We start from the raw sequence: 25,468 nt of genomic DNA on the forward strand, positions 1-25,468 counted from the left end.
CGGTTAGTGTTTACAACCCAAAGTGCACGCTTATAAAGTAGAGAAGCTTGGAGATAATCACTCATAATATTTAGCAACAGAGTGAATCGGTAAATTCACATCTGCCTTCTAAAATAAGGATGTTCAAAATAAGTACCATCGATGGAAAAAGCCCTAAAGTGTAATTGCACTGTGATTGTTTTACATGAGACCGAACCACTGCAAAAAGTATTCAAACGATATCATATTGGCCATAACAATTAAATGGGATCTAAGCTTTCCACAACAACTAAATGGGACTCAGCAAAGCTTAGAAATTAATCAAAATCAAATTAGGCGACAATCTTCCCAAAACAGCTTCAATTAAGGGAGGAACGCAATATTTAAAAAGGAGGTGCCATGGTAACTGGAAAATAAGGTACACTTTAGTAGCATAGAGATTTAAAAACTAGTTGATTCCTTTCTGGAAGGAATGGTAACTTTGTTGCTCTTTGCAGAACCAAAAAGTAGAGAGATTTTGGAATCCTGGCGGATATGATGAGGGCACTTGTACAACAGATCTTTGGCCTCATAATGTCTACCTTCATTGAAGAAAGATTCAAAAACTTGAAGATAAGCTGCAGAAGATGGATATTCCTTCACACTCAATGCCTTCAAGAATTCTGAAGCATCCTCCGCGGTTCCAAACTTTGAAATATACTGCACAAAAGGCTCAGGAAAAGGTGGGTAGTTTTGTTTTTTCATTAATCGTAGAAGGTTCATTGCTTCTTCCAGTCTCCTTGCTCCCAAAAGCTTTTCAATGAGAGTTTTAAATGTAGCTTGCCAAGGTCTTAAATGAACCTTCTCTATCATCTCCACAAGCAATTTATATGCGCCGTTTACTCTCTTTTGACTAAGGAAACCATTAATCAAGACATCCAGAAGATCAGCGTCGGCATCATAGTTCTTTTCCATCATCTTCGCAAAACACAATAATGCCCTGTCAACTTCGTTAGCAGCACAATGCCCTTGAATCAAAATGGTCCAAGTCTTGATATCAGGAATACATCCATTTTCTTCCATTTCATCCAGCACATTGCAGGCATCTTCAAATCTTCCAGCTTTGCAAAGGCCAAAGATGACTTGGCTGTATGTGATGTTATCAGGCTCAAATCCAGCATTTTTCATGGCCTTCATCATCTTCTCAGCTTCATCAAACCTTCCCAATTTTGTCAGTGCCCTATGAATCCCATCATAAACAGACTTAGAAAGGGAGTTCCCCAATGACTCGTACTTATTTGCAACTCTAAAGACCAAACCCAAATCTGGGTTATTAATTGATGAAATGCTCCGTAAAAGCAAGCTACAATCCTGAACCGAAGGCTTATATGGGCCATCCATCATAAACTCAAAAAGCTTCACTGCATCCTCCATAATCCTAAACTTTTGAAACTGTCTTGAAATTTTTATGTAGGTATCAATGTCCATCTCATACCCCTCCTTCTTCATTTCCTCAACAACATTCCAAAAGTCCCGTACTGACTCATGCCGAGCAAGAACCCTCAAGATACCATTATACGTTATGGTATTGTGTTTGTATCCCGAATGCTCACCAACCCAACGGAAAAACCCCAAAGCTTTTACAGGGTAAATTCGAAGCTCCTTCAAAACTGTTAAAACAAAATTATCCGATAGCTCAATTTTCATATCCTCTAATTTTTTTCCAATCTTGTCATCCCAGTCTGACCCCAGAACAACATCAACCAGAGTCTTTGCAACATTATCCATGGCAATCTCTTTAACCATTCCATCATGAAATTGGTTCAAAGCGGCTAAATCACTAGCCTTCTTGGCCTTCTTTAAAACCCCTAAAATTGACAAATACGTTTCCTCTTCAATATAACAATGATCTTCTTTCATCCTCCTAAGAGTAACCCAAAACTGCTTCAACGAATCTTTGTTGACTAAATTTCTAAGCATCAAGCTGTACACCGTGGAACTGGGTCTAAATTGCTTTTTATCACAGACCCAATTGAAAAAAGCTGAAGCCTTTTCTGGGTCGTTATCGAGCTTCCTCAGAACATAGACAACACTTTCGTGGGTCAGTTTGGGGCTCAATTCTTCTAACTTGTTCTCTAACTCGTCAGACCAATCACAAGCTAATATAAGCTCTAAACTAGAGTTCGGACTTGTCGAAAAGAATATCTTTTGGCATGTGTTGATATGAAATTGTGAAGTGTGAGATTGATTGGAGGCAGTGAATGAAGAGATGTGAAAGAAATGAGTCACCCGTGTAAATAGTGGCCGAGTTGAAGAAGACCGAATCGAAAGAAGCGAGTTGGCGAGTCTGAGAGATGACAGTACTGCCTTTGATCGATTCATGGCTTCTTTTATGAACGAAGCTGAATAAGTTACAGAAATGACTAAAAGAAGAAGCTGTCGAAATACAGTTGAATTAAAGAGAGGTTTTCAAGGGTTTTAACATTCTCGATAGCCGGAGCAGCACAACAATAGGCCTATGGGCGTGAGCCGAAACCTGCTCATACTGGGCGGGTAAGATCCGGTTTTTATCTGGCCCGGGAGAATAAGGTTACCCAATGATGGGTCAAGGCCTACAAGAAAGTCCAAACCTATTTTGGACTGGCCTGCCCTGCCCACTTTTCAGCCCATTTAGATGCCCATGTCATTTCCTGAAGAATTCACTTTTCTGTTTTTATCCCCTGTTTTGTTCTTTTTCTCGCTTAAGCAATTAGCATCTTTAATTGCCCAGTCAGATTTCAAACTGCACACAGACAAACAGCAGTGGACCCCCATCCGAAGAAACCCCAATTCAAGGGTCCCACCACGACCATGATTGCCTTCCACGCGAAGCTTCGTCCGTTAGGGGAAAGCAGGGTCACCCGACCAGAGTTGTAGCCCCACCACTGGCTTTTCTTTAACGTGCCTGCGGCTGCGAGGCAGTTCGAGGACACGTGGCGCTAATTTCACGGTTATACGTTTGGATTGTGTTTCTGCCGTAGTGACTCAGCTATTGATTATTGTCGCGTTGAAAGACAGAAGATATGGTTCCAGTAGAGCTTACGCAACGCAACACATTTTAGCTATTGACTGTGATTTGTGTTTCTAGGATAAGGGGAACTCACAATGGTGACCGTTTGATTGAAACTTGAAAGAAACTGTCGGTGGTCGGTCCACGAGTAGGACACTGATTGACGGATCCTAAGCCATCTGATTAGGGCGGCTCTTATGCTACGCCAGCCCTTTCATCTTAATTATACAACAACAATTAGAGTGTTAATCCAATCATACGTTTCGTAGTCTTTCGCGCATACAGAAGATCGCTCCTAGACGTTCAGGAGATTAAAGAGTAATTTAACTTTAATTGCCTACGTCTCAGTGCTTTTGAATACTATAAATATATATATATATATATGGGCTCGTTTGACACTTGATCAATTTCAACTTTCAAGCTAAATGAAATAAAGAAACTAAACTAAAGATTTAAATTTTAAACTTTAAGCTGGCTATTGGGGTAGGCTAATAACGTGGATAGTTTGGGGGGGGCAATAATAAGAACATAAAACCCTCAACCTGTTTGATGCAGTAGTTGACTAGCAATTATGAGTAGGCTCGCCAGAATCATTTTCTTTTATTTGACCAAAACATGAGCATATAGAATTAGGTAGCAACAATTAATACAGTGACACTACAGCATCAACCAATACATAAATATCGAGCTGCCGCATTTTGTAGTAGAGTTTAAAATATATGTAATTATAGATTGATGAGCACATATATCAATTAAACATCCAAATTAACTTGTAATCATACGGAACAGAGAATTGACTTTTTATCCCGTGTGGGTAGTAGCATCATTGTTCCCTAGTTCATATATATATATATATATATATATAGTATATGTGGGTGAATAATTAATATTTCACCGAGACACATATGGGATGATCTCTAATAAAGTAAAAAGGGAAGAAGCCCCACAAAGCCATAGACAAGCAACATATTGCAAAAGCATCCAAAAATTTATAATCCTTTTTGACATAAAACACAACCCACCAAAAAATAGACAAAAGTTGAGAGGTGATGACCGATGATGAAGGTGCATGGAGAGCCAAAATTTTCAAACATTTACAGCATAATGCATATACAAAAAGGATCCTTTCGCTTGCTTGCATATCCATAAAGATCCCTTTAGCCAAGGCTTTAAAAGGAGGTAGCCCCCCACCCCCAGCTTTAGGGCAGGCAGTAGGCACACCATGCTTTGCCTTCAAAAGTACCACATCCTGGCTAAAACCAAACCAAACCAAACAAACAAAAAAATCTCTCCAGTCCACTAATTAAATTGTCCACAGGGGAAAAATTTTTTCCCCTGTGGAAACGTGCCGGCACTACTGCACATTAAAAGAGAAAAGTGCATGCGGAAGCAGGAATATTAATATATAAGATATGCGCGCACAGCAAAATATCACAGGCACTGCTGCCTCTGCCTCTTAGTAAAACCTTTCCCATTTCTTTGCACCACCCTACCGCCACACATAAATTGCCTCATATACACTATAGCTTTTCTCAACTCCATGGCATCGACACCGACACCGAGACCGATTTGCATGTTCAGTTTTACACTCCAAAAAGTCATTCTAGGTTTCAGTCTCGTGAGTTTCATGAGATGGATGGCCTGTCTAGATACTGTTTGATGATCAAAACTAGCGGCTAGTGCTAGATGATTTTGTGTGTCTTTTCAACAAGGCGCATGCAAGGGGGAATCAAGCCTTCTGGTCCGATCATTAGTCGTTACTAGTATTTATTCATTCAGATTGATTTATCTTTCAAGTGTTTTATTTACAGATTTCTAATACATATGCAACATGTCACGTATATCGCACGTGTACATGTTGCCGTGTGTTTTTCTTAATTACTCAACTTCTTCATCTTTTTCTTTTTAATTTAAGATTTAGGGTTTTACGTACCTCTATTAGATTGCATGAGTGCGTATTGTGGTACAAATAACTGAGAATATGCCAGATGTTATAGTGTGGAAGATCGATGTTGGTGTATTATCAGTATTTTGATTGCAGATATATATATATATATATATATATATGATTTTTGTAGTTAATGCTTACTACTGCTTCTTGATGGTATGCAATAAAATTCTCAGGCAAATGCTATGTTACAATAATTGTAACATACATTCTTCATGTGAACCACACAAATTGTGGGTCCTACAATTTTGTGTGGTTCACATGAGGGATGTATGTTACAATTATTGTAACTTAGAGGCTCCCAAATTCTCATTTAGCGTTATACTCGAGTATATCAATTAAATACGAGTTTCACGACATGGTAAAAGAGGAGGGAGAAAAAGGTTCCCGGAAAATTTACACGCGTGTTAGATGATCAGAAGATGAATCTAAAGTTAAGGAATAAGGATATTACGATTTGTAGCAAATATACAATTAGATATGGATATTATCCATCTATATTATAATTATTCATGATTGATACTCTATATTTCATTTCTAGTTTTTGATGCTGAATATGGATAAGGTTTTATCCACGGATAAATATCCTCTCCTAATCTGAGCTCTCATGAGCTTTTAATGATCTTGTACTATGTGTATTTAAGTGATAGCGTATGGATAAAATTTGACTTCTTCATTTTCTTTATTTATTAACTAGCAATTACTTATGTGTATTTTTACTCATGAGGAGATCAGATCATGAGCGAATCTTAATTCTTTATCCACATGAATATGGATATCCATAGATGTCCGTGGACATTAAATTTGTATTTCTAAATTCAAAAAATAATATAACAAATTAATATAGTACAATATAATTAATAATGTATATATTAATAAATTCTTATTCATTTTTATTTATATTTCCTAAAATCATTAATTTTAAAAAGTAATTAAAATTATTTTTTAATAAAAACATAATAATAAATAAATATCGCTGGTGGTATTTTTCCATTGCCCGCGGTGATACTGCCAACGATGGAAAAAGTAGCCAAATAATGATGAATCCAATACCATTGGATTCGAAAATTCACGATCGACCCAATGATACTGAATTTTGTCAATAGAAAGCTAAATGGTGGTGGTAGTACGTAACTTGAGGTGACTGTCAATTAGAGGAACGGTGAAGTGCAATGCGAATTGAGTCAATGTCGGCGGCGTCCGACGAGTTTGATAGTCATGGCAATACACGTCACAATATCATCTTTGACGCCAGTGTGAAGTTTCCACCACCCTTTGGATCGCATTAGTGCCACAAATGTTTCGTTTTTGCTGAAAGATCAATAACGTTGCATAGATCACGAGATGATGATTCCGATGGTACTAATAAATTTATCAGCATAAGACCATTTTCACAGTCACTGGGGACAAGGCCACCATGGGAACAATGTTGCCGGCGACTGGACGGTGGTGTTACAGGTGAATGTTTTTCTAAATTTCCAAAATTAAAATATTTTTCCATAATTTTGTTGTCAGGGTAGATTTGAGAATAAACGTTTTTGTTGAAGATCCTTTTTGGGTTTTTAATTTTTTAACCTAAAAATCAGGTAAATAAATCTATATCTCTTATTCAGTTCAATTGGATTGGATATATAGATATTCAACTTGGACGAACCAATTTGCATCCCTAATTACGGTGATCAGTCTGCTAACAAATTAAGGGCATGTCCAGGCTTTGCTTTTATGCCACGGAACCACTGTCGCTCCATTTTTGGTGAAAAGGGCGTACTGTTAGCTTGCTGATCATGACGATGATATTATATATGAAATGACAAAACAATTAAGCCCTTCCATTTTTCTCTAAAACTATTACGTACGCCACAAATACTAGAATATTCTCTTTGCATCTGCGGCTTTGGTTCTTGACATTATCTATCCTTTTGGATTAGAATTTTCTCCAGTATTTTTTTTTTTAACTTTTTAGTCTCTCCTACTCTTTTAAATTTAGTGAAAAAGTTCAGCTTGATTGTCAGTACCAAAAAATAAAATTCAATTTTGACTACTTATTTTTCTAAGAGAGAAAATGAAAGAAAAAATATTAAGAGAAATTTGTTTGTCATTACTTTTAACCGCGATCCACTTTCATATATATTTATCTTCAAAGTCAAAACTTAAATTAAAAATAACTCGCCACTTACTATCATTGCCTAATAGTAACCCACATCCTTCAACATACATTAACGGTATAAATTTAAATCTTTACACGAATTTAATTTTCTCAAATTTCAAAAGAGTGAACATCTTTCCGTATATTTGTGAGAGTAAATTTCTCAACAAATATTGGGGATAACTCTATTGTATTTTACAATAATTTTTTTAAAGAATGAATATAACTCAAAATTGATAATTTGTTGACTTATATGATATTGATGATGATGAGTGCTACTAATTATGCATACATATATTCTTTTACCTTTTCTTTAATCAAGATAAAAAGTTAAGGGGTTGACTCTTTTGGGCAGCCCCAGCTACGAGATCTCCATTCCCATGCTAGACGAACATAATCAAAAGCACTTGCTGATTGTAATCATCACTCTCTTCCACCCTTTTTAATAACTTTAATCATAACAATTTGACTAAAGCTGCCACAGCTCTCTTTTGAGTTAGAGAGATCACCTCTGTCTGTGCGGAGCACAAATGTCCGTTCAATAAAATCATATGACTGACGCATAGCAGTTTGGTCAGCCTGTCACTTTTTTTATTTACCATAAATTATTATAATTATAATTATTTAGGAAAAAAAAAGAGATGAAATTCCTCATCTTATGTTTTGTTCCTTATGATTTGGGCCTCTAAACGTTCATAAGGTGCGTCCAGCCCACCAGAGTTGTGGAAGCAGTGGCCCATCTGAAGCCCAAGAGGGAAACCGCCATGTGATTAATCAAAGAAATTAGTGGCACGTTCTTTAATGGGGCGAGTTAGGTAAGAGTCAGGATTGCAAACAATTCTCTTTTAAGGAAAAAGAAGACCAATTTCTTGGGTTTAATTGGCCTTCTTTCTGAAATTGAGTCATGATGGTCAAAATATTTCCGTGCCCACGAATAACGAATTTCGTCACTAATCTTTTGCTCTTTTGTTGTTAAGCCCTTTTGTCTGGTCCTCTCTTTTGTTTTTCTCTGAAAAACAAAATGAGAGCTGAAAAGTGGGTCATCAGTGGCTCTTCCAAGTAACCCACATCAGTTGGGTTTCTCAGTTTTTTCAGCTTTTCTCTTTAGTCTGTTATCATTCGTCATAATCTTAGTCTACAGCTGAAGTAGGGGAGTTAAAAATTTGCTTCTGTGGTTTTTGAGTCCTGCAATCTTTTCAAAAAAAAAAAAAAAAAGCCCCCTTTTGTCTAGGTGTAATGCACCGCCCCTAGAAGTTGTTAATATATTCCATTCTTAACAGGAAAGCAACTTTTTCGTACAACATGATGACTCACTTAGGTTGTCTTTATCTAGGTTTTGTAATTCTAGTTGAATTCATTTAACCTTATTCTTGCCACCATTACTAGATTTCAATCACCTAATCAAACCCTACTAGACTTTTTAGGCCATAATAAAAGACTTTAACCCAAATTGGATTTGACACTACGCTAGTGATAATTACTTGAGTCACCCGTGATAATTTTGTTAACGTGCAACGTTATATAAATTTGGTTTATCTGAATTATACAAATGTAATGAATCATTAAGTTATATAGTTTAGTAGTATAATTATATTATATGATTAGACTACCAGGCTTAATAATTCTTTTTAAACTTTAATAAAATTTAGAATCTTTGACCAAATCCGTACTATTTATATGTATAATGAGTTTTTAATCGGAGATCCTTGACCATAAATATGGTCGAAAATAAACTAAAAGTTAAAAGAATATAAATTTTTATATACTAAAGAATAAAATATATTTTTATTAAAGTTTGTGCATTTTTATCTTTTAACTTATCCCTAGTTTTAATATAGTCATAGATCTCGGAAATGTTGACCATATTAAAGTTATGAAAAAAATTAAAGGGCTAAAAAAAGATTTTAATATATTATTAGAAAAAATATACTCTATTAGAGTCTGTATTTTTTTATCCTTGATTTATTCTTAACTTTATTATAGCCCATTCTTTAACAAGGTTGCATTATATGACTCATTTTATTTACATGACCCACCATATTGTAAACCAAAAAGGGGAACATTAGATTATTATATGTAAATCATAATTAGAAAAAAAATAAAATAAAAAATAGAATTAAAGTGTTACTGTGCTATTATTCTTTACGAGAAATTCAAAAATACATTACAAATATTATGTTAGTCATATAATAAATAAATGATATTATAATATATGTATATTTATTTTAATAAATTACTATATAAATAATAGTTCATTAAATTTAATTTTATATATATATAATTGTATTACTTTATATATAATTGTATTACTTCTTATCTATTTTAAAATTTTTCATTCTTAAAAATTAATACCCTAGGTCATATGTTGTGTAAAAGGTAATGAAAATAAAGTAATAGATGACACAAGTCATATAATTCTCCTTGAGGAAAAATAAAACAATTAATTTATTCATGTAATTTACACCCACACACGTAATAACAGTATGTAGTGTGGGGATGTACATTTAATTAGTTTACCACGTGTCAACCATCCCTAAAGTAGCTTTTGTGTGCCAGAAAAGCTTCTTCACAGATTATATGACTAAGCTTCTCAACAACACGCCACAATCTAATCGTCATCTCTCAGTGCATAGCAGCATCAGTCCTTGACTCTGTTACCGGAACCTGACGTTTATCGCCGGTTAAAGCTGACGTGTGCACCCAGTAAGCTGATACCATCATGGACATTGACTTCTGGGCTTCGAGAGTCCACTCTGCTAAGCACTTCTCTGCTGTTCGAGCTTCACGACTCAACACCGGTACTTGTTTTCTTCTCTTTTTACCCTTTTGGGCTCAGGTTTTGTTTACATTTGCTTATGTGTTTGGAAAATGCCTTAGAATATATATATAAACAAGTTTTATTGTTTGGCTTCTTATTTGGAAGTATGTGGCTACTGGGTCATAAGTTATTATTCTTGTTTTGATGATACGTTCAAGTTTTCAAAAAAGAGTTAGTATTAGGTTGGCTCAAATTCATGTGTTTTTAGAAGAAAGTATATATAATCAAATATTTTCATTTTTACTTCCATGTATGTTTGTTTGTGTGTGTGTGTGTATTGTTTCCCTTTCTTGATGCAAGATTTAATTTTTGTGTTGAATTGGAGATAAGATATTCCTTTTGGATGCAACTCTATAGTTGGTTAATATTAGAGAATCTTGTAGATCATTTTCATTTATTATAGGCTTTGTTAATCTAAAAATGGGGTTCAGAAATTTGATAGCAGCTAAGGAGAATCTTGATTTGTTTGAGCCTAATCACTCCCTAAAAGTGATAGAAGATGCCGGTCAGTATGTTGAATGACACTGATGATGATAGGATTAAACGTCGCGACAGATTGTTGGATGAGATTGATAATTCTTTCGATAAGTTACAGGCAATTAGATTGCAGTTGTTGAAGGAAAACTTGTGTGATTCATTGGGTCTATCCAGAGTTAGTGATCAACATGATTGTAAGGAGAATTGCATTGCTGAAGGTGAAGATGATGAATTGAGTTATGGAGACAACGAGTATGAAGGTGAGAATCTGATGTTTTGATTGAAAAATGAATAAAAAAATGTGGTACGAAAATCAATTATGCATATATGTCGCTGGTAGAGTTTTAAGGAAGGAGGATGGGTGCATGAAAATTTTGAGGATGATTATGGTTGGTGGAGACCAAAATTTCTCATCATTTTATGATGTATTTTGCAATACTGATGAAGTTTTTTTTTAAGGTTCTAGCCGTTGCAATCAGAGGTTTGCAATGCTGATAAAGTTTTCTTTAGGTTCTAGCTGCTGCAATCAGAGGTTTTTCATTTGGAACTGTCAAAATAGTGTTCAGTGTGGGAGTTTGTTTCTGGATATGATCCTGAATCTTTCGACTGTGACAGAGTGTTCTGCTTTCTAGTTTGTTGCAAAGCACCGATGGCTACATTCCAGTATGGCATCTGCATTTGTAGAATTGCTTTAGAAGGAGTCAGCCGTGTATTTGAATTCCCTAGATTCAAGGTGTTTTTACCATTGATTGGGCTAGACAATCGTACAACACTTAAAGTGTATAAAGGAGACCATATTACCATATTTCAAATGTGATTGATCTATGTATATTTCCTGTATTCTTTCGAAGTGGACGTATTATTTCTTTTTTTCATTTTCCTTCTCGGTACGATGGTTTTGTTTGCGACCATGGATTTAAGCTGATTTTTCCTTACATATTGCTTTTAAATTGTGGAATATTGTCTAGGAAACAATTTTTCCTAACTATTTTATGTGTCACGCAGATAATCATTCAATAGTGGATGAAACAGAAATAGATGATGATGTAAAAGCTTGCTTTCCGTGCCCCTTCTGTTATCTTGAAATTGAAGCTCACATGATCTGTAGCCATTTGCAGGAAGAGCACTGCTTTGAAATGAAAAATGCAGTATGTGCTTTTCTTTATCTAATAGATCCATTTTACATCTATGTGTTTTGCCATTCATTGTCAATCATTTATTTCTGATTTTATTTCTAGATGATAGTAAGTTGCTTAATATTGTTAATCTAGACGCTTCTTTGATTCCTTGATCCTGCTCCTGGAACATGTGATATTCATTTTCCAATTCTTTCTTATTACATTAAAGAGATAGGTATCCATATAATCCATTATGAATGCCATTGAACAATGTGAGGAGATAATTGGATTTCCCGCATTACCGCACGTAATTAGTTATGTCCAATATCTTACCTTGAATTGAATTTGGTGGCTGCTTCATTGTCGCTCTCTCAGGTTTGTCCTCTGTGCGCAGCAAACCTAGGAAAAGATGCTGCTGAACATTTTATGGTACAACATGCTAGTTCGTTAAAGGTACTGTTGCCTGTTTTGGATCTTAGAGGTTTGAAATTTAGTATATGTATGATCTCTTTGAGTATATTTAAGTGCTTTGAGATACAATAAAGAACACCTTTATGATTTGCAGCGCAGGAGAAAATGTCTGAAATCTGGCCTCAGGAATGGTGGTTCAGCAATGCTTGGCAAGGAACTGAGCTCGTTTCTTGGTTCACCCACAATTGTTAGGGGAAATGCTCCTGAATCTCTACCTGATCCGCTGCTATCACCATTTCTCTGCAGTGGAACTCTTTCAGACACCAAAGGTATCCAGAAAGATGATTGTACCAATAAGTTCTCTTTAGCTTCGGATTTGAAAAGGTATCCTCCTTCCTCAGAATATAAGTTACTGTGGTCACAGCTTTTATTTAAGAAGCTAGCAAACAAAATTTCAGTTTTTAGCACAATGCATTTTAAAATTGATGTGTTGCTTGTAATAGGAATTTATTTATAAGAAACCAGAAAGAAGAATTCCATACTCTCCTTCTGCATAGTTTTATGGGGTAATTTTATCATGCACTCCAGAAACTTGAATAATTGCAATTTTTGTCCCCTTTTCTTTTCTTGTTAACTGGCAACAGATTATATGAGTTTTTAATTTCCGTCTGTCCTGAGCTTTTTGTTGATGCTTCTGTTGCCACTGTTTGGGAAGTTGCTTCTTCCTCTGGAACCGAGGTGATTTTCTGTTACTTGCTGGTCTGCTGTGTGATTTTCTTGCATTTACTTCAACTCTTCATTCTTTTCTTCCCCTGAGAAGAGATGTACGCGTAGAGCGTCATGTGGCCATTGAGGCAGTTCGCCGGAAACTCTGCTGATTCAAAAGATTTTTCATTTCCATTGCTGTTTAGCTGTAAATAGTAGCTGTACCATAATCTGCCTTTTTACCAATAAACTGAAGAACGTTATTGTCCATCTATCTCAGTTACATAATAGCATATCCCATGGTAGGTTTATTTCTGGTTTTTTGATGCTCAGTCATGAAAGTTGTATGCTAGAATGAATCAGGTGTACCCTGAAACTGCTCTTATCAAATTTTTTCATATTCCTCGAAGTATCCTGCTAGTCCTGCTGATAACCAAATACAAGTGTCAACGAGAATATTTTGAAATGATGCAAAACTTGCTATTGACTGAATGCATTCCTTTTGTGCAGTGCCGGGGGAACTTTGCTAGACGATGGGCATGAAGAGAACATTGAAGAAAAAATGCAGAGAGCAACATTTGTTCAGCAGTTGATCATGTCAACTGTCTTCTAGGTCTTCCTGAGTCTTGTGTATCTATCACAAGGTTTGGCAGAAGATGCAAAGGCCTGTGTGGCGGTTCATCTGTTGGCCCTTACCACTGATGTTGTATTACAAGCCAGCTACTGGGGTTTTAGTTCAGATGCACGATTTAAGGGAGTGAAATAGTTTCTATATGAGGTGTTCTTCTAGCAAGGTATCTAGAAACGGTGGCTATATGAAGTAAGGGAATGTGAATCTGTAAATCTAGGAGCTTGTAGACTGTAAAGCCTTCATTTTATAATTTATATGGTGTATAAGTAAACTCTTCTGATCCATCCTCATAGTTAAATCTCCTTGTTATTTCCAGTCTTCAGATTCCCATTTAGACTCATCTGCGTATTCTACAATAACTATTGTTACCATATAAAACTCGATGTTAGGTCTTTAGGCGCGGTCCAAGCCAAATGGTATGTATTTTACGGCGGACTCTGTTGTCTCCGAAGGATAAGCATTAAACCAAGCAATTAACAAGCTTCCTACATTCTTGGACCATGCCTGGGAAGAGGAGTCTAGAACTTAGTCTTCAGTTTGCTCTGAAACTAAATGGGTCCTTGACATGTGGTCCACCAACGACATGTGCAATATTGCCTTATTTCCCATTATTTCCGCATTCCATGCATTATTGTTTTGACTGTATATTTTGTTGTTTATAAGCGGTTAGTACTGTAATCATGCGTTACCCATTGACTCTTATAAAAAGCCCCGAAGCTATTAAAATAAAGTATTGAGAAAATTTGTTTCCCAAATCAAGCCACTCTTGATGGAAATAAATGAAATCTAGAGATTTTATTCAAGTCCAAAGAACATTTTCCTATATGATCATTTTAAAATTCTTTTCTTTTCTTTTGTTATTTTCACTTCAAATCATTACAAATTACATATCAGATCTAAGCCATTATGTTGGAGCAATCACTATAGGCTGTAGCTTAAAAGGCACGGGTACATTAAAGTGTGACTCAATTTGCATTAAACTCTTGGCTAAGTCCATTAAAAGGACCTTAGCTCATAAAAATATACCTTGTGAAACGTACGGGTATATTAAAGTGTGACTTAATTTGCATTGAACTCTTGGCTAAGTCCATTAAGGGGACCTTAGCCCATAAAAATATACCTTGTGAAACGAGGCAGTGGAGAATCAATTATTTTATAAAATTAAATAAATAATAATAAATGTAGTTTAAAATTGTAAATCTTAAATCGTATACATATACTTTTTATTCACATATATCGGTTATTTATTTGCTTTACACTTAAAAGTCAAGGAGTTAGTTGATAATAACAGGTTAAAGAGGCTTATTTAGATGAGCATGCATCACAATTGAATGAACATGATTGATAATGTGAATTACTTGTGGATTAAATGCATGGACAATGCATGCATTTGATATTTATTGTAAAAGGATGAAGTTTCGTTTGTTCTTTTTCAGCGCTGGGGGAGTTTACTCAACACATTTTGCAGTCTCCTGCACTACTCAAGTAAGTATGCAACTCTGTATGATGACCTCCTTTCCTTCTGCCCACTCTCCATTCATGCGGTTCTCAAAGCAGAAGAGAAAGGGTGGGAGTAGGTACCACGAACCCTCTTTACCACACATCTATCCAAAAGCAAGTGTATTTCAGTGATTCCATCGAATGCTCTTTATCTCTTGGCAAATTAGATAAATGACTTGTGAAACGTATTAGAATAAATGCATGACTTGTGAAATGTATGCAGATTATGCAAACAATGCATGCATTGATATTGAATGCAAAGCATGCATCTGATGTCTTTCGAAGCCATAGCTATAAAAAAAGGGCTTGCATTAAAGAACAGAGGGATCGATTGGGTTTGAAGGAAGAGCATTTTCAAAATCTATTTTTTTTTCCCAAAAAAAAACTTTTTTTTTTTTGGTCAAAAAACGTTTCCGAAAAACAATCTGAGAAATTTTTTTCAACATTCTCCTAAAAATATTTATGAGAAAACATTTTAAAAATTCTTTCAAAAACATTTCCAACTTTATTTCAAAGAAACATTTTCTGAAATATTTTTCAAACGCATTTCCATATTCATTTTCTAAAAATATTCTATTTTCTCATATTTTTCCTAATTACACTTTATAAGCTATAACAATTCTAGAACATTTGATATTAAGTTAATGGTTTTCTATTATTTATTGGTGTATTTTGCTCCCACATCACTACACACAACAAGTGCCTTATTTCAATTGAGAATGAACTGATCCTTGTGACACAAGGCCTGGTGAAATTCCTACAGCAAACAACTGTCAGTATTATCTAGGCGTTATAGCCCTTCTTTTATTTTACTGGGTTGGATTATTCGATGGTAATTTTGATGGGTAAGGTAGCCAATTACACTCTCCATATGGCATCATACATGTACAAGTCCCGCTAACAATAGAAATGTGAATTGTGTATGTCTAGTTCTCCATTTTGAAATGTGCATTTTATAGTGGCTGAGTAGAGGAGAATTCGATGATGCCATATATTACGTCCAAAATTCTGTTTAATGAAGATCGAATTCGACCTTCTTATTCAACCATTATCGTTAGGTTTACTGACCTATGCCATGTTCTATAGCCAATAGAAGTATCTACCCGGTTCACGTCTACTACAGTTTGCATGGCACATCCCTGCGAAAAGTGTCGATGGTGTTCTTCTTCCAAATTTCAGGAGATTTTAGAAATGAGACAGCTTGATTATATTAGAAACTGAAAGCAGCATGTCCATCCCAAATTCAAATATCAAGATGTCATTTGTTATAATTGAGAGCTCAATTTGCTAAAAATTGTTTGTTCCCCGTATTGCTTGGGGTAGCACTACTATTTGAACCATATCAAGACAGTAGAAATACAAAAATATAGATACTGTTTATTACTGTAGCACACAGAGTAGGATTTTCCTGATCAAATAGGATTTTCCTGACTTCCTAGGGAGGCTTATCCATTCACTATCGAGGAAGTGGTGGTAATTGTGAATATTGTTAGTAACTTGGTGGAATGAGCATAGAAGTAGATTACCAAGAGCAATGCACAAAGCTTAAGTATGGATAAAGAAGGAAAGAAGCATTGATCAGGTGAGGAGAAAAATGGCCCCTTTACACAGGCAAGGCCTGACTGGTAGATTTCGAGAATAAAAAAATATAAGATAAGCAAGAAAATGTTTTAATTGCAGCTGCGGGCTCATAATTGTTTTATATATTTCTTATCATCAGAAGCATATAAAATTCAACCATGAATATAAGTTGGGTTGAACTATAAGGAGCACCCAACCGCAAATATTTTATCAATACTCAACATAGTTAGAAAACAATAACAAGTTGCTGATAAGCACCATCAGAAATACCAGAACTTTTTCTTTCTTATGTTGAAATATTTACCACAGGCAAATCAACATTAGCTGAAGCAACTGAGGAAAAGTGAGTCATATTGAATTATCACATGAACATTTTCCAACTAGACTTGACATGAGTTCAATGCAAAATAAGAACAAAACTGCAAATTATATGACATTAGGTTCTGGAAGTTCCTAGAATGGTGAAACTAATTCCATAAAAACTTAAGAATATGAAGTTTAACACCGCTCAAAAAAGTAAAAGATAATCCACTGCCCATGAAAGTTCCTAGTACTATCATTCAATGATGGACTGAATAACACCAGCTCCAACAGTCTTTCCTCCTTCTCTGATGGCAAATCTCATCCCTTGCTCACAAGCCACTGGCATAATAAGCTCCACAACCATCTTGACACGGTCGCCAGGCATAACCATCTTGGACTCCTCGTCCTTGTCGTTCATAATAGAAGACACCCTTCCAGTCACATCAGTGGTCCTCATGTAAAATTGAGGCCTGTAACCCGCAAAGAAAGGTGAGTGCCTACCACCTTCTTCCTTCTTCAACACATACACAATGGCCAGGAACTTAGTATGGGGAGTAATTGTTCCGGGCTTGGCCAACACCATCCCTCTCTGAATATCAGCCTTTTGTACACCTCTAAGTAACAACCCGACATTATCCCCAGCCATTGCCTCGTCTAGAGTCTTTTGAAACATTTCAACCCCAGTTACAGTGAAATTCCTAGTTTCCTTCAATCCCACAAGATCAACAGTCTCTCCAACCTTAATAGTACCTCTCTCAACACGGCCAGTGGCCACAGTACCACGACCAGTAATTGAAAACACATCTTCAACAGCTAACAAAAAGGGCAAATCAGTTTGTCTTTGTGGGATAGGAATGTAACTATCAACAGAATCCATAAGCTCATAAATCTTATCAACCCATTGATTCTCTCCTCTCTTAATACTAGGATTAGCCATCAAAGCCTCTAAAGCTAAGAGCGCAGAACCAGAAATAATAGGCACATCATCACCAGGAAATTCATAAGAAGAAAGTAACTCACGAACCTCCAATTCCACAAGTTGCAACAGCTCTTCATCATCAACCTGGTCCTGTTTATTCAAAAACACAACCATGTTAGGGACACCCACTTGCTTAGCCAACAAAATATGTTCTTTAGTTTGTGGCATTGGCCCATCAGCACCGGACACCACCAAAATCGCACCGTCCATTTGGGCAGCGCCAGTAATCATATTCTTAACATAATCGGCGTGGCCAGGGCAGTCCACATGGGCGTAGTGTCGGTTCTCGGTCTCGTACTCGACGGTGGCGGTGTTGATGGTGATACCACGGGCTCTTTCTTCGGGGGCGGCATCGATTTCGTCGTACTTTTTAGGGGCGCTGTTGCCCATAGCGGCTAAGGCCATGGTTAAGGCGGCGGTGAGAGTGGTCTTGCCGTGGTCGACGTGGCCGATGGTTCCGATGTTGACGTGGGGCTTCTTGCGTTCGAATTTGCCACGAGCGGCGCGTACGATGAGGGAGCGGCGGCGAGTTGTTGTGACGGTAACAGCGGTGGTGGTGGTGGCGAATGGGGGGAGAAAGGAGGAGGAGAGATTGGATGGGGTTAATTTAGCACGGAGAGCAGTGGTGGAGGGTAAAGAGTTTGAAGGAGAGGCGGAGGCGTGAGGGTGCGTGAGTTTTGGAGAAGTGGAGGCTACGGTGGCTGCTGCTGAGGCTGAAATTGCCATATTTTGTATTTTAGTTGAGTGCAGAGAAAGCGTTTGCGCTTTTGTCTCAAAGAGAGAGAGAAAGAAGGACTGAAGGAGATTGAGGGTTTCGGGGTAAAGAAGAAAAAATGAAGGAGAGGAAGAAAGGATTTGGTATGTTATCTACTAAATCTAATCTCCTACTGCTGGCAAGACAAAAGAGGGCCTCACATGAGTTCTATCCACTCCTGCCTTGTTCACTAATCACTAGCCTTGTGGAATGGGTATTTCCATTTCTCATCTTTTGAAAAGTTTGCCTTTGGTCTCATAGAAAGTCTATGCAACGTTAGTTACGTACTGACACGTGTCTGGTCTATTTGGGTCATTACACTAGTAACTCTCTTCCTCCTTATTTTAAAGAGTGTTTATTAAGAGGATAATTTATTCAAGTATTTAATTGAATTTCTGCATGAAAAAAGAAATGAAATAAATTGTATTTGCCTTTTCTTAAATTATGTGTCTTGTTTTAGCTTGAGCTTCAGATTCAATCATTTTTCTCTGAATTGAAAATAATGAAAATAAATTATTTAAATAATTTAAATAATTTCAATTAAAAATGGGTGTCAAAAGACAGGGTCAATCTCTCGTATGATAGAATTATTGTCTAATTTTAATTTAAAACTCTTAATGTTAAAATTTGGTGTCATCATGACTCATGACTATAGGCAAGGCAACGAATCATATATTGTGATGGGACGTTAATACCTGTACTCGTACCCAATTAGTAGAGGACATCCCTGCACTAATCCTTACCCACTACATCATCCATTAAACCAAAAAAAAAAAAAAACTTATGCCCCCCCCACCCCCAATCCCCTATTCCCTGTATCCCCTTAACATTTTTGATATCTTTATATATTTAAAAATAAATGATACATTCACTATTTAGCTTTAAATAAACATGCATCACTTTATTTTAAAATATTTTTAAAAAATTATTTTCAAGTTTAGATGAATATTAATTATAATTTGATGATTGTTAAGTTCAATTTTAATCAACGTATTACTAAATATTTGGATCGAAAACAAAAGTCTCCACTTGACATTAATAAGCTACTAAGTGCTAATGTTTAAGTTTTAGGATTTAAAATTTTTTATTTTAATACTTATTTGATTTAGCTATTAATTTTAACTTTTAAAATAGTAAAATCAAATACATAGTTAATAGTCTAAAGAGTTTAGTGAACAGGTATAGGTATTAGTAGTATATACTTGTATCCAACCCACCCAATTAACAAATATAAAAATTATACTCATATCTAATCTAATCCATTTTACAAAACGAAGATATAATTACATTCGATACTCAATATAAAGGACTTCAAAACCTCGCACTCGCGGAAATTTTTTGCCATCCCTGAAGGCGAGAGTTATGGTCCAGGGCGAGGTGAGTGAGTGACGGTGATGGTAAAATGGTTTTAGTAATGGTAGGCCCACAAAGTCAAGCCTCTTCTTGTGCCGCGTGTTTGATTTGAGTACACGAAGGTTGGTCTTCAAATCCACCATAAAACCTTCGGGTCTTGACAGCCACAACCCATATAAAATGAAATAACTGCCCACCTCCACTTAGTCCTTTCGGCATGAATGCACTTGTAAGGTAGCCAAACCCAAAACTTTCAATGATTCAAATGCTACTGAAAATAGATAGCTTTGTAGTTCGTAGTATGTATGTACTATGTGGAGATAACATGGACGGTCTTTATAAATTCCAGGAGTATAATAAATAAAAGAACATTACAAAGGCTTCTCAACATCTCAAGCTCAAGCAGAGAAAGATCTCTTTAATTCAAGCAATGCAAAAATAAGTAAGAGAGATGAAGCAAACAACACAAAAACAAGTCAATTCACCAGAAAGATTGAAACACATTCTCATTCATTTCAACAGCATTGAAACACAAAGACTTTTGAGTGTAAGTGTAAACCATATGTACAAGTATGACAATATCAGACCAAAATGTAGACAAACAACAACCACGTGACTCGTGTCTATAATACACCAAAAATTATCAAAGTAACATCGCAGTGCAGAGCATCTTCTATTTGTGGAAAATAAAACTAGCAGTGCTTCCTCAGTGCATGGGACCGCCGGGAGTAACTCTCAAAAGAGACACTCGGTTCCTTCAGCAATTATGTTTATCTTGGCTTACGTTGCTGTGCTCTCTCTCAAGTCTCATTTAAGACTTGTTGCCCTGCACAATGTTACGCTGCTCAAATCATGCTTCCCAATATGACCAATGGTATAAAAAGTATTTGAGCTGCTTATGAAATATCTTCTGCCGTTGTATAAGATGTATAAGATTATGTTTCATTCCCAGTTACAAATTAGCTCTGAAAACACGTGCAACTTAGCAGTGCGTCCCAAATGCAGGAATCTTCAGCTTAAACATACCTAAAATCTTTCGACGGATTTCTGGAGAGAGCTCCTTTAGAAAGTCTGATATAGCTAACTCGTGCTTCCTCTTTAACTCATCTACCTCCTTTTGCTGCTTTACCAACAGATATTCAAATTTCTCCACAACATGCTTGAAACCTTCTGATTCAGTATTTAACAATATTTCACATTTATCTTCCAACTGATGGGTTGTGCTGTCAAGTTGCAAATTGGTGATTCCACTGCCTTCTTTTAAGCCAATATTACCAACACAGTCAGATATGTGCTCATCCTCCAACTGTTCAAGAGATGCAGCACTGTTTGGACTGTCATCATCTCTGTAACTATCAGGAGTTCGTTCATTGTGTTCACTCAAGCTGTACTGGTTTGAAGTAGCAGACTTGCCTTGAGAGTTTCTATTAGTTTCCTTCGGGGAGTCAGACCAATACTTATGACCTGATGGCAATGTTTCCATTTGAAGACCACTGGGCGAACGGTTAGGCTCACTCATCATTACGGAAGCTTCATCATTGGTTTTAGGAGAACAGATGCCTAAATTTGCCATTGTCTCATACATCCTATCTCCAGCAATTTCCTTAGGTTCCCAGTCTGGAATATAGGACTGAATTTCTGACTCAATCATTGCAGCAATTGTTGAAACGTCTTGATCTGTTAGGTTCAACTCTTCAACCATTTCACTAGCAACAGCAAATGCTGTGTCTGCCTCAGGATCGAAAGGAAAGTGGATATTGCGAAAATGACCTGAACCATGGAAAAATTTGTACTTGAAAATTAATTTTCTGGATATGGAATCAAACGAATACTAACAGTCACACATGTGAGGAAGGGGAGAGATAGAGAGCAAGAAGGAACCTGTTGAATCTGCTATTCGTAGTTTCAGAACAATGGTGTTAATATCCCTCCTCTGACCTTGCACTGTAAAGTCTCTGCCTGTCTCGGCAGAAGAACCATATGCAATTTTATCGAGATTTACCTGATGAGAAGTTTCAGCTGCAACAGCAATGAAAAATGTAAAGATAAAAGGAAAAATGTCTTCAACCACTGTGGAAACCCTTGAATACCAAATTCACCTGAGTAATGAGTTTTTACTCGTAAAGAACGGCCTACACTCTCATCATCCTCTGATTGGAGAAAGGGGTCCCCCAAAAGTTCCTTAGCAGGCAACCGTTCAGAGACTTCTGCAATGCATTTTTCTATAAATGCTCTAACTCCATTATCTGCCACTTTTGCCAATGATGCTGGTTTGATTCCCTACAAAGGAAAATGAACCACAATGATGATCACAAGGCTAACTGTTTGGTGAAAGAAAGATTGGTGATATAGAAATAGGAATTAACAATAAGAGTACGTGATATACAGATACTTACAGTTAATGTTTCATAATTGATTACAAATAGTCATGTCAAGAGGGAAAAGGATTATTAATGTAACAACGGGTCAATGGAGAATCTTTGCCATGGCTACACAACCATATGGTCTCTTAAACTGATGAGAAACCCGAATCCAATTATAATTTCTAAATCATCGTGCAATGGATTCAAACATTATTTGTTGGTATTGTATAATGCTAATACCAATAGAGAGCGAGAGAGAACTGGCAACTGATTTCTTTACCAATTAGCTCACAAAGATTCATCTAATTGAAAACTCGGGATATTAACCAATCAGCAAACAGGTACAAATAAAATCTCAACAGAATGGACAATCCATGCCATTACATCCTGTACAGAATACTGTCGCATTATGGAGTACATAGTTCGAGTTAACATAGATATTCAGAGACAAGAAAGCCTGTCAATTATCAAAAAGTAAGAAAGACATATTTATCAATATATATATAATCAATTCCTTAACTCATGACTTACAGCTAGAAATTTTAAATCAACATAAGAATCATCAAATGATAGCTAATCAGAAACAGTGAGCGTCTAGACGAACCATATAGGCTTCATTTGAAGTTAGTGATTGTAACACTTGCGTAGTTCTAACACACAGGTATTTAAGTTACATCTTCCATAAAGCATGAGTAACGAATGATCTGAACCAGTAACAAATACACAACAATTATAAAAAAGCCAGAGATCTCAAGTGACTTACAGATGTCACTTTCTTGTAAATTTGAGCAGCATTAGTACATTCAACATATGGGTACTCAACAGTCACCAACTCGAGCAAGCACATGCCAAAGGCATAGATGTCCACGAGCTCATTGTATTCCTCCTCATATAGCTCTGGTGCCATAAATTCTGGTGTGCCTATTCAGGTTACATCCAACTGAGCCTCATTAGAGATCACATTCAGAAAATGCTACAAAAACAGTGAAAAGGGAAAGTCCTTACCGATGACACTATGAGCTGAACGTGCCTGGGCAAGAATAGCAGCCAAACCCAAATCACCAATTTTCACCTCACCTTGATTCCCATTAACAAAAATATTGTCACACTTGAGATCTCGATGAATAACAGGAGGATCATGACTGTGAAGATAAGAAAGGCCTTCTAAAATCTGCCTAGACCACTTCTTCAATGCCCTTAGGTCAACATGCTTATGTTTCTTTCGATACCTAAACGTTGTTAAAATATAAAAATCTAAGAGAATTCAAGTATAAAGTACTATAGCAAATTACCAAAACTTACTGTCTCAGTGTCCCAGAAGTGAAAATCTCAGTAATGAAGTTGATATGTTCGTTTTCGGTATCGACCCATGAATTGTAAAATTTGATAATGTTCTTGTGTTTCAAAGTTTTAAGCAAATGAACTTCTGAATAGAGACGCTCCAAATCCTCAGAATTACGCAATAGATCAGCCACCTTAATCTGATTCCACGCTACTTCAATTCCTTCCAACTCATCAAATGCTCTGTATCTGAATTCCCACAGCTTGATCAAGGACGCACAAATACCAATTCCAAGCATGAATCATTTTTCATACTGAACTACTTGTTCCATTCACCATAATAAACTCGATATTTAAAAAACAAATAAATAAAAATAAAGTCATTGAAGAAGGATACACTTTTTTGAAAGCCCCTCTTCCTAAGACCTCTTTATACTGCCCAAAAAAAAAAACCCCATTAGGCACAGTGCCGATAAAATAAACCCAAATTGTAAACTAAAAAATACCTATGATCTTCCTCACGAAAATGATAAATTTCATAAAAATTAAAAAAAAAAAAAAAAAAACTGACTCGACCGTAACGAGCACTGGGATCAATTTCAACGAACTCAGCATCAGAGTCGTCCGGGTCTTGTTCCGACGTCGTATCCTGCGGCATTTCTCGTCTTTTCACACTCGCCGAACACCCAAAAAAAAAAAAAAAAACTAAAACTTTTTTGTATGATTATGAACGTCCGAAGTAGAAACAAAATGAAGAGAGAGACGAGAAGAATAAATACAGCAGCGCGTGGGGGATGCGTGAGGGGTTTGTGTACGTTTATGTTTCGTCAAAGTGAAGCGTTTTGATGGCTGCCAAAATCAGCAAAACCGACTCTTGACTGATTGATTAGCTTTTTTGAAAAAAAAAAAACACAAAACAAATCTGCGTCAGCGTGCAAAAAGTTCAGATTTGTGTTCATGTGGGAACGTGGGAGTGATCGAGTTATTATTATTTTTATTTTCTACCATATATTTTTAAATTTTAATTTTTTTAAATTTATATGAGCTGTTTTAAATTAATATTTGTTTTATTACAAGAATGATTTTTTTTTTGGAAAGGTATGTTTTAGTATTCCGACTTCCGAGTTTCTAATATTGAAACAGGTCTAATCTCTGCTCTGATTGTGGTGACGTGCCACCTGTTCTTCTTATATACACGTTTTAAAAGATTAGGTTTTTTAGGATTGAGTAACCTGTCTGTCAACTTTAAAATAAAACTGGGAGCTGGCTAAGTTACAGATTCTGTAACATACAGATCCAACTTAGCCAGCTCCTGATTGGTTAGCTAGCTACCAAACAAAAAACAATTGCATGCTTTTTCTCCATATGCAGGACAGGTGTGGTGCATGCATTGGGTGCGTATGTTACAGAATCTGTAACATTAGCAACCTCCAATAAACTGAATCAGGTAAGGAGATTCAAAAAGCCCAAAGGGTCCAGTATCCAAACAATATAATATTTTTATTTTTAACGCTACAGTTACTTGTTATTTCAAGTAAAGTGCTGATTTAGCGTACAAAGTATTTTTAGCGTCTCAAACTTGTACCAGAGAGGCGTGTACTCGGGCAACAAAAGAAAGAAGCAAAACGACAACTTCTCATGAAACAAAATATCAATTGGATTTTTTTCCACTTTATTTACAATTACACTGATTTTTTTATTTAATTTGAAATATTAAGAGAGACTAAGTGAGAAAATTTTAAAATTTAATTTTGACCATCCTTTTTCACTGAGAGATTTAAAAAAAAAAAAAAAAAAACTAAAAGTCATCTCGCTGTTGATGACCGTTATCCAACAAATACAACAAAAAGTCAAATTTCAAGCTCATTGCTCATCTCGTCTCGTCAATGGTACTAGAAGTTTAATAAAAAATTAAGAATGGGGGACTAGAACTTACTGGGAATCGCCTTTCTGAAGAGACGGACATAGGAGGGAAGGTGGCAGATAAGCTGTTTTGCAAAGGGAGCTACTGGTGGTCGAATGGATGCAACTCTGATTTGCAACAATGAGAATGGGAGCTTCCAGGTTTCCAGCTAATCAACCAATGACAAGAG

The 25,468-nt window shown here is 36.2% G+C and overlaps 4 protein-coding genes across 5 annotated transcripts; 1 reads left to right on the forward strand and 3 right to left on the reverse strand.

Annotated features, from left to right (window-relative positions):
• Positions 1-107: 107 nt before the first annotated feature.
• LOC18049168 (pentatricopeptide repeat-containing protein At3g48250, chloroplastic) lies at positions 108-2,444 on the reverse strand. Its single transcript, XM_006439864.2, has one exon. The coding sequence runs from the start codon at positions 2,338-2,340 to the stop codon at positions 421-423; it is 1,920 nt and encodes a 639-aa protein (XP_006439927.1). The 5' UTR covers positions 2,341-2,444; the 3' UTR covers positions 108-420.
• Positions 2,445-9,639: 7,195 nt separating this feature from the next.
• LOC18049169 (protein DEHYDRATION-INDUCED 19 homolog 6) lies at positions 9,640-13,576 on the forward strand. Its single transcript, XM_006439865.2, has 5 exons — positions 9,640-9,899; positions 11,402-11,544; positions 11,890-11,967; positions 12,080-12,309; positions 13,141-13,576. The coding sequence occupies exons 1-5, from the start codon at positions 9,821-9,823 to the stop codon at positions 13,241-13,243; spliced, it is 633 nt and encodes a 210-aa protein (XP_006439928.1). The 5' UTR covers positions 9,640-9,820; the 3' UTR covers positions 13,244-13,576.
• Positions 13,577-16,676: 3,100 nt separating this feature from the next.
• Positions 16,677-18,577, reverse strand: LOC18049170 (elongation factor Tu, chloroplastic). The gene has a single exon (XM_006439867.2). The coding sequence runs from the start codon at positions 18,348-18,350 to the stop codon at positions 16,899-16,901; it is 1,452 nt and encodes a 483-aa protein (XP_006439930.1). The 5' UTR covers positions 18,351-18,577; the 3' UTR covers positions 16,677-16,898.
• Positions 18,578-20,222: 1,645 nt separating this feature from the next.
• On the reverse strand, positions 20,223-25,437 carry LOC18049171 (probable serine/threonine-protein kinase WNK3). Of its 2 annotated transcripts, none has more exons than XM_024187952.1 (8): positions 25,312-25,437; positions 23,773-23,810; positions 23,397-23,624; positions 23,100-23,323; positions 22,858-23,015; positions 21,831-22,011; positions 21,613-21,750; positions 20,223-21,501 (listed from the first exon to the last, which is right to left on the reverse strand). In XM_024187952.1, the coding sequence occupies exons 1-8, from the start codon at positions 25,339-25,341 to the stop codon at positions 20,714-20,716; spliced, it is 1,785 nt and encodes a 594-aa protein (XP_024043720.1). In that variant the 5' UTR covers positions 25,342-25,437; the 3' UTR covers positions 20,223-20,713. The 2 variants fall into 2 exon arrangements, with proteins under 2 accessions (XP_024043720.1, XP_006439931.1); XM_006439868.2 differs by lacking the exon at positions 25,312-25,437 and adding an exon at positions 23,947-24,339.
• Between the last annotated feature and the right edge of the window lie 31 nt (positions 25,438-25,468).

Source organism: Citrus clementina, unplaced genomic scaffold (assembly GCF_000493195.1).
Source record: "Citrus clementina cultivar Clemenules unplaced genomic scaffold, Citrus_clementina_v1.0 scaffold_3, whole genome shotgun sequence".
Classification (NCBI taxonomy): Eukaryota; Viridiplantae; Streptophyta; class Magnoliopsida; order Sapindales; family Rutaceae; genus Citrus; species Citrus x clementina.

Coding starts and splice junctions, on each gene's coding strand:
- LOC18049170 (XM_006439867.2), bottom strand. CDS start 18,350: ATGGCAATTTCAGCCTCAGCAGCAGCCACCGTAGCCTCCACTTCTCCA.
- LOC18049168 (XM_006439864.2), bottom strand. CDS start 2,340: ATGAATCGATCAAAGGCAGTACTGTCATCTCTCAGACTCGCCAACTCG.
- LOC18049171 (XM_006439868.2), bottom strand. CDS start 24,033: ATGCCGCAGGATACGACGTCGGAACAAGACCCGGACGACTCTGATGCT. Junction 23,811..23,946: donor CCAGTGCTCGTTACGGTCGA/GTCAGTTTTTTT, acceptor TTTTTTGGGCAG/TATAAAGAGGTCTTAGGAAG. Junction 23,016..23,099: donor TTCAGCTCATAGTGTCATCG/GTAAGGACTTTC, acceptor TAACCTGAATAG/GCACACCAGAATTTATGGCA.
- LOC18049169 (XM_006439865.2), top strand. CDS start 9,821: ATGGACATTGACTTCTGGGCTTCGAGAGTCCACTCTGCTAAGCACTTC. Junction 9,900..11,401: donor AGCTTCACGACTCAACACCG/GTACTTGTTTTC, acceptor TGTGTCACGCAG/ATAATCATTCAATAGTGGAT. Junction 11,968..12,079: donor AACATGCTAGTTCGTTAAAG/GTACTGTTGCCT, acceptor TATGATTTGCAG/CGCAGGAGAAAATGTCTGAA.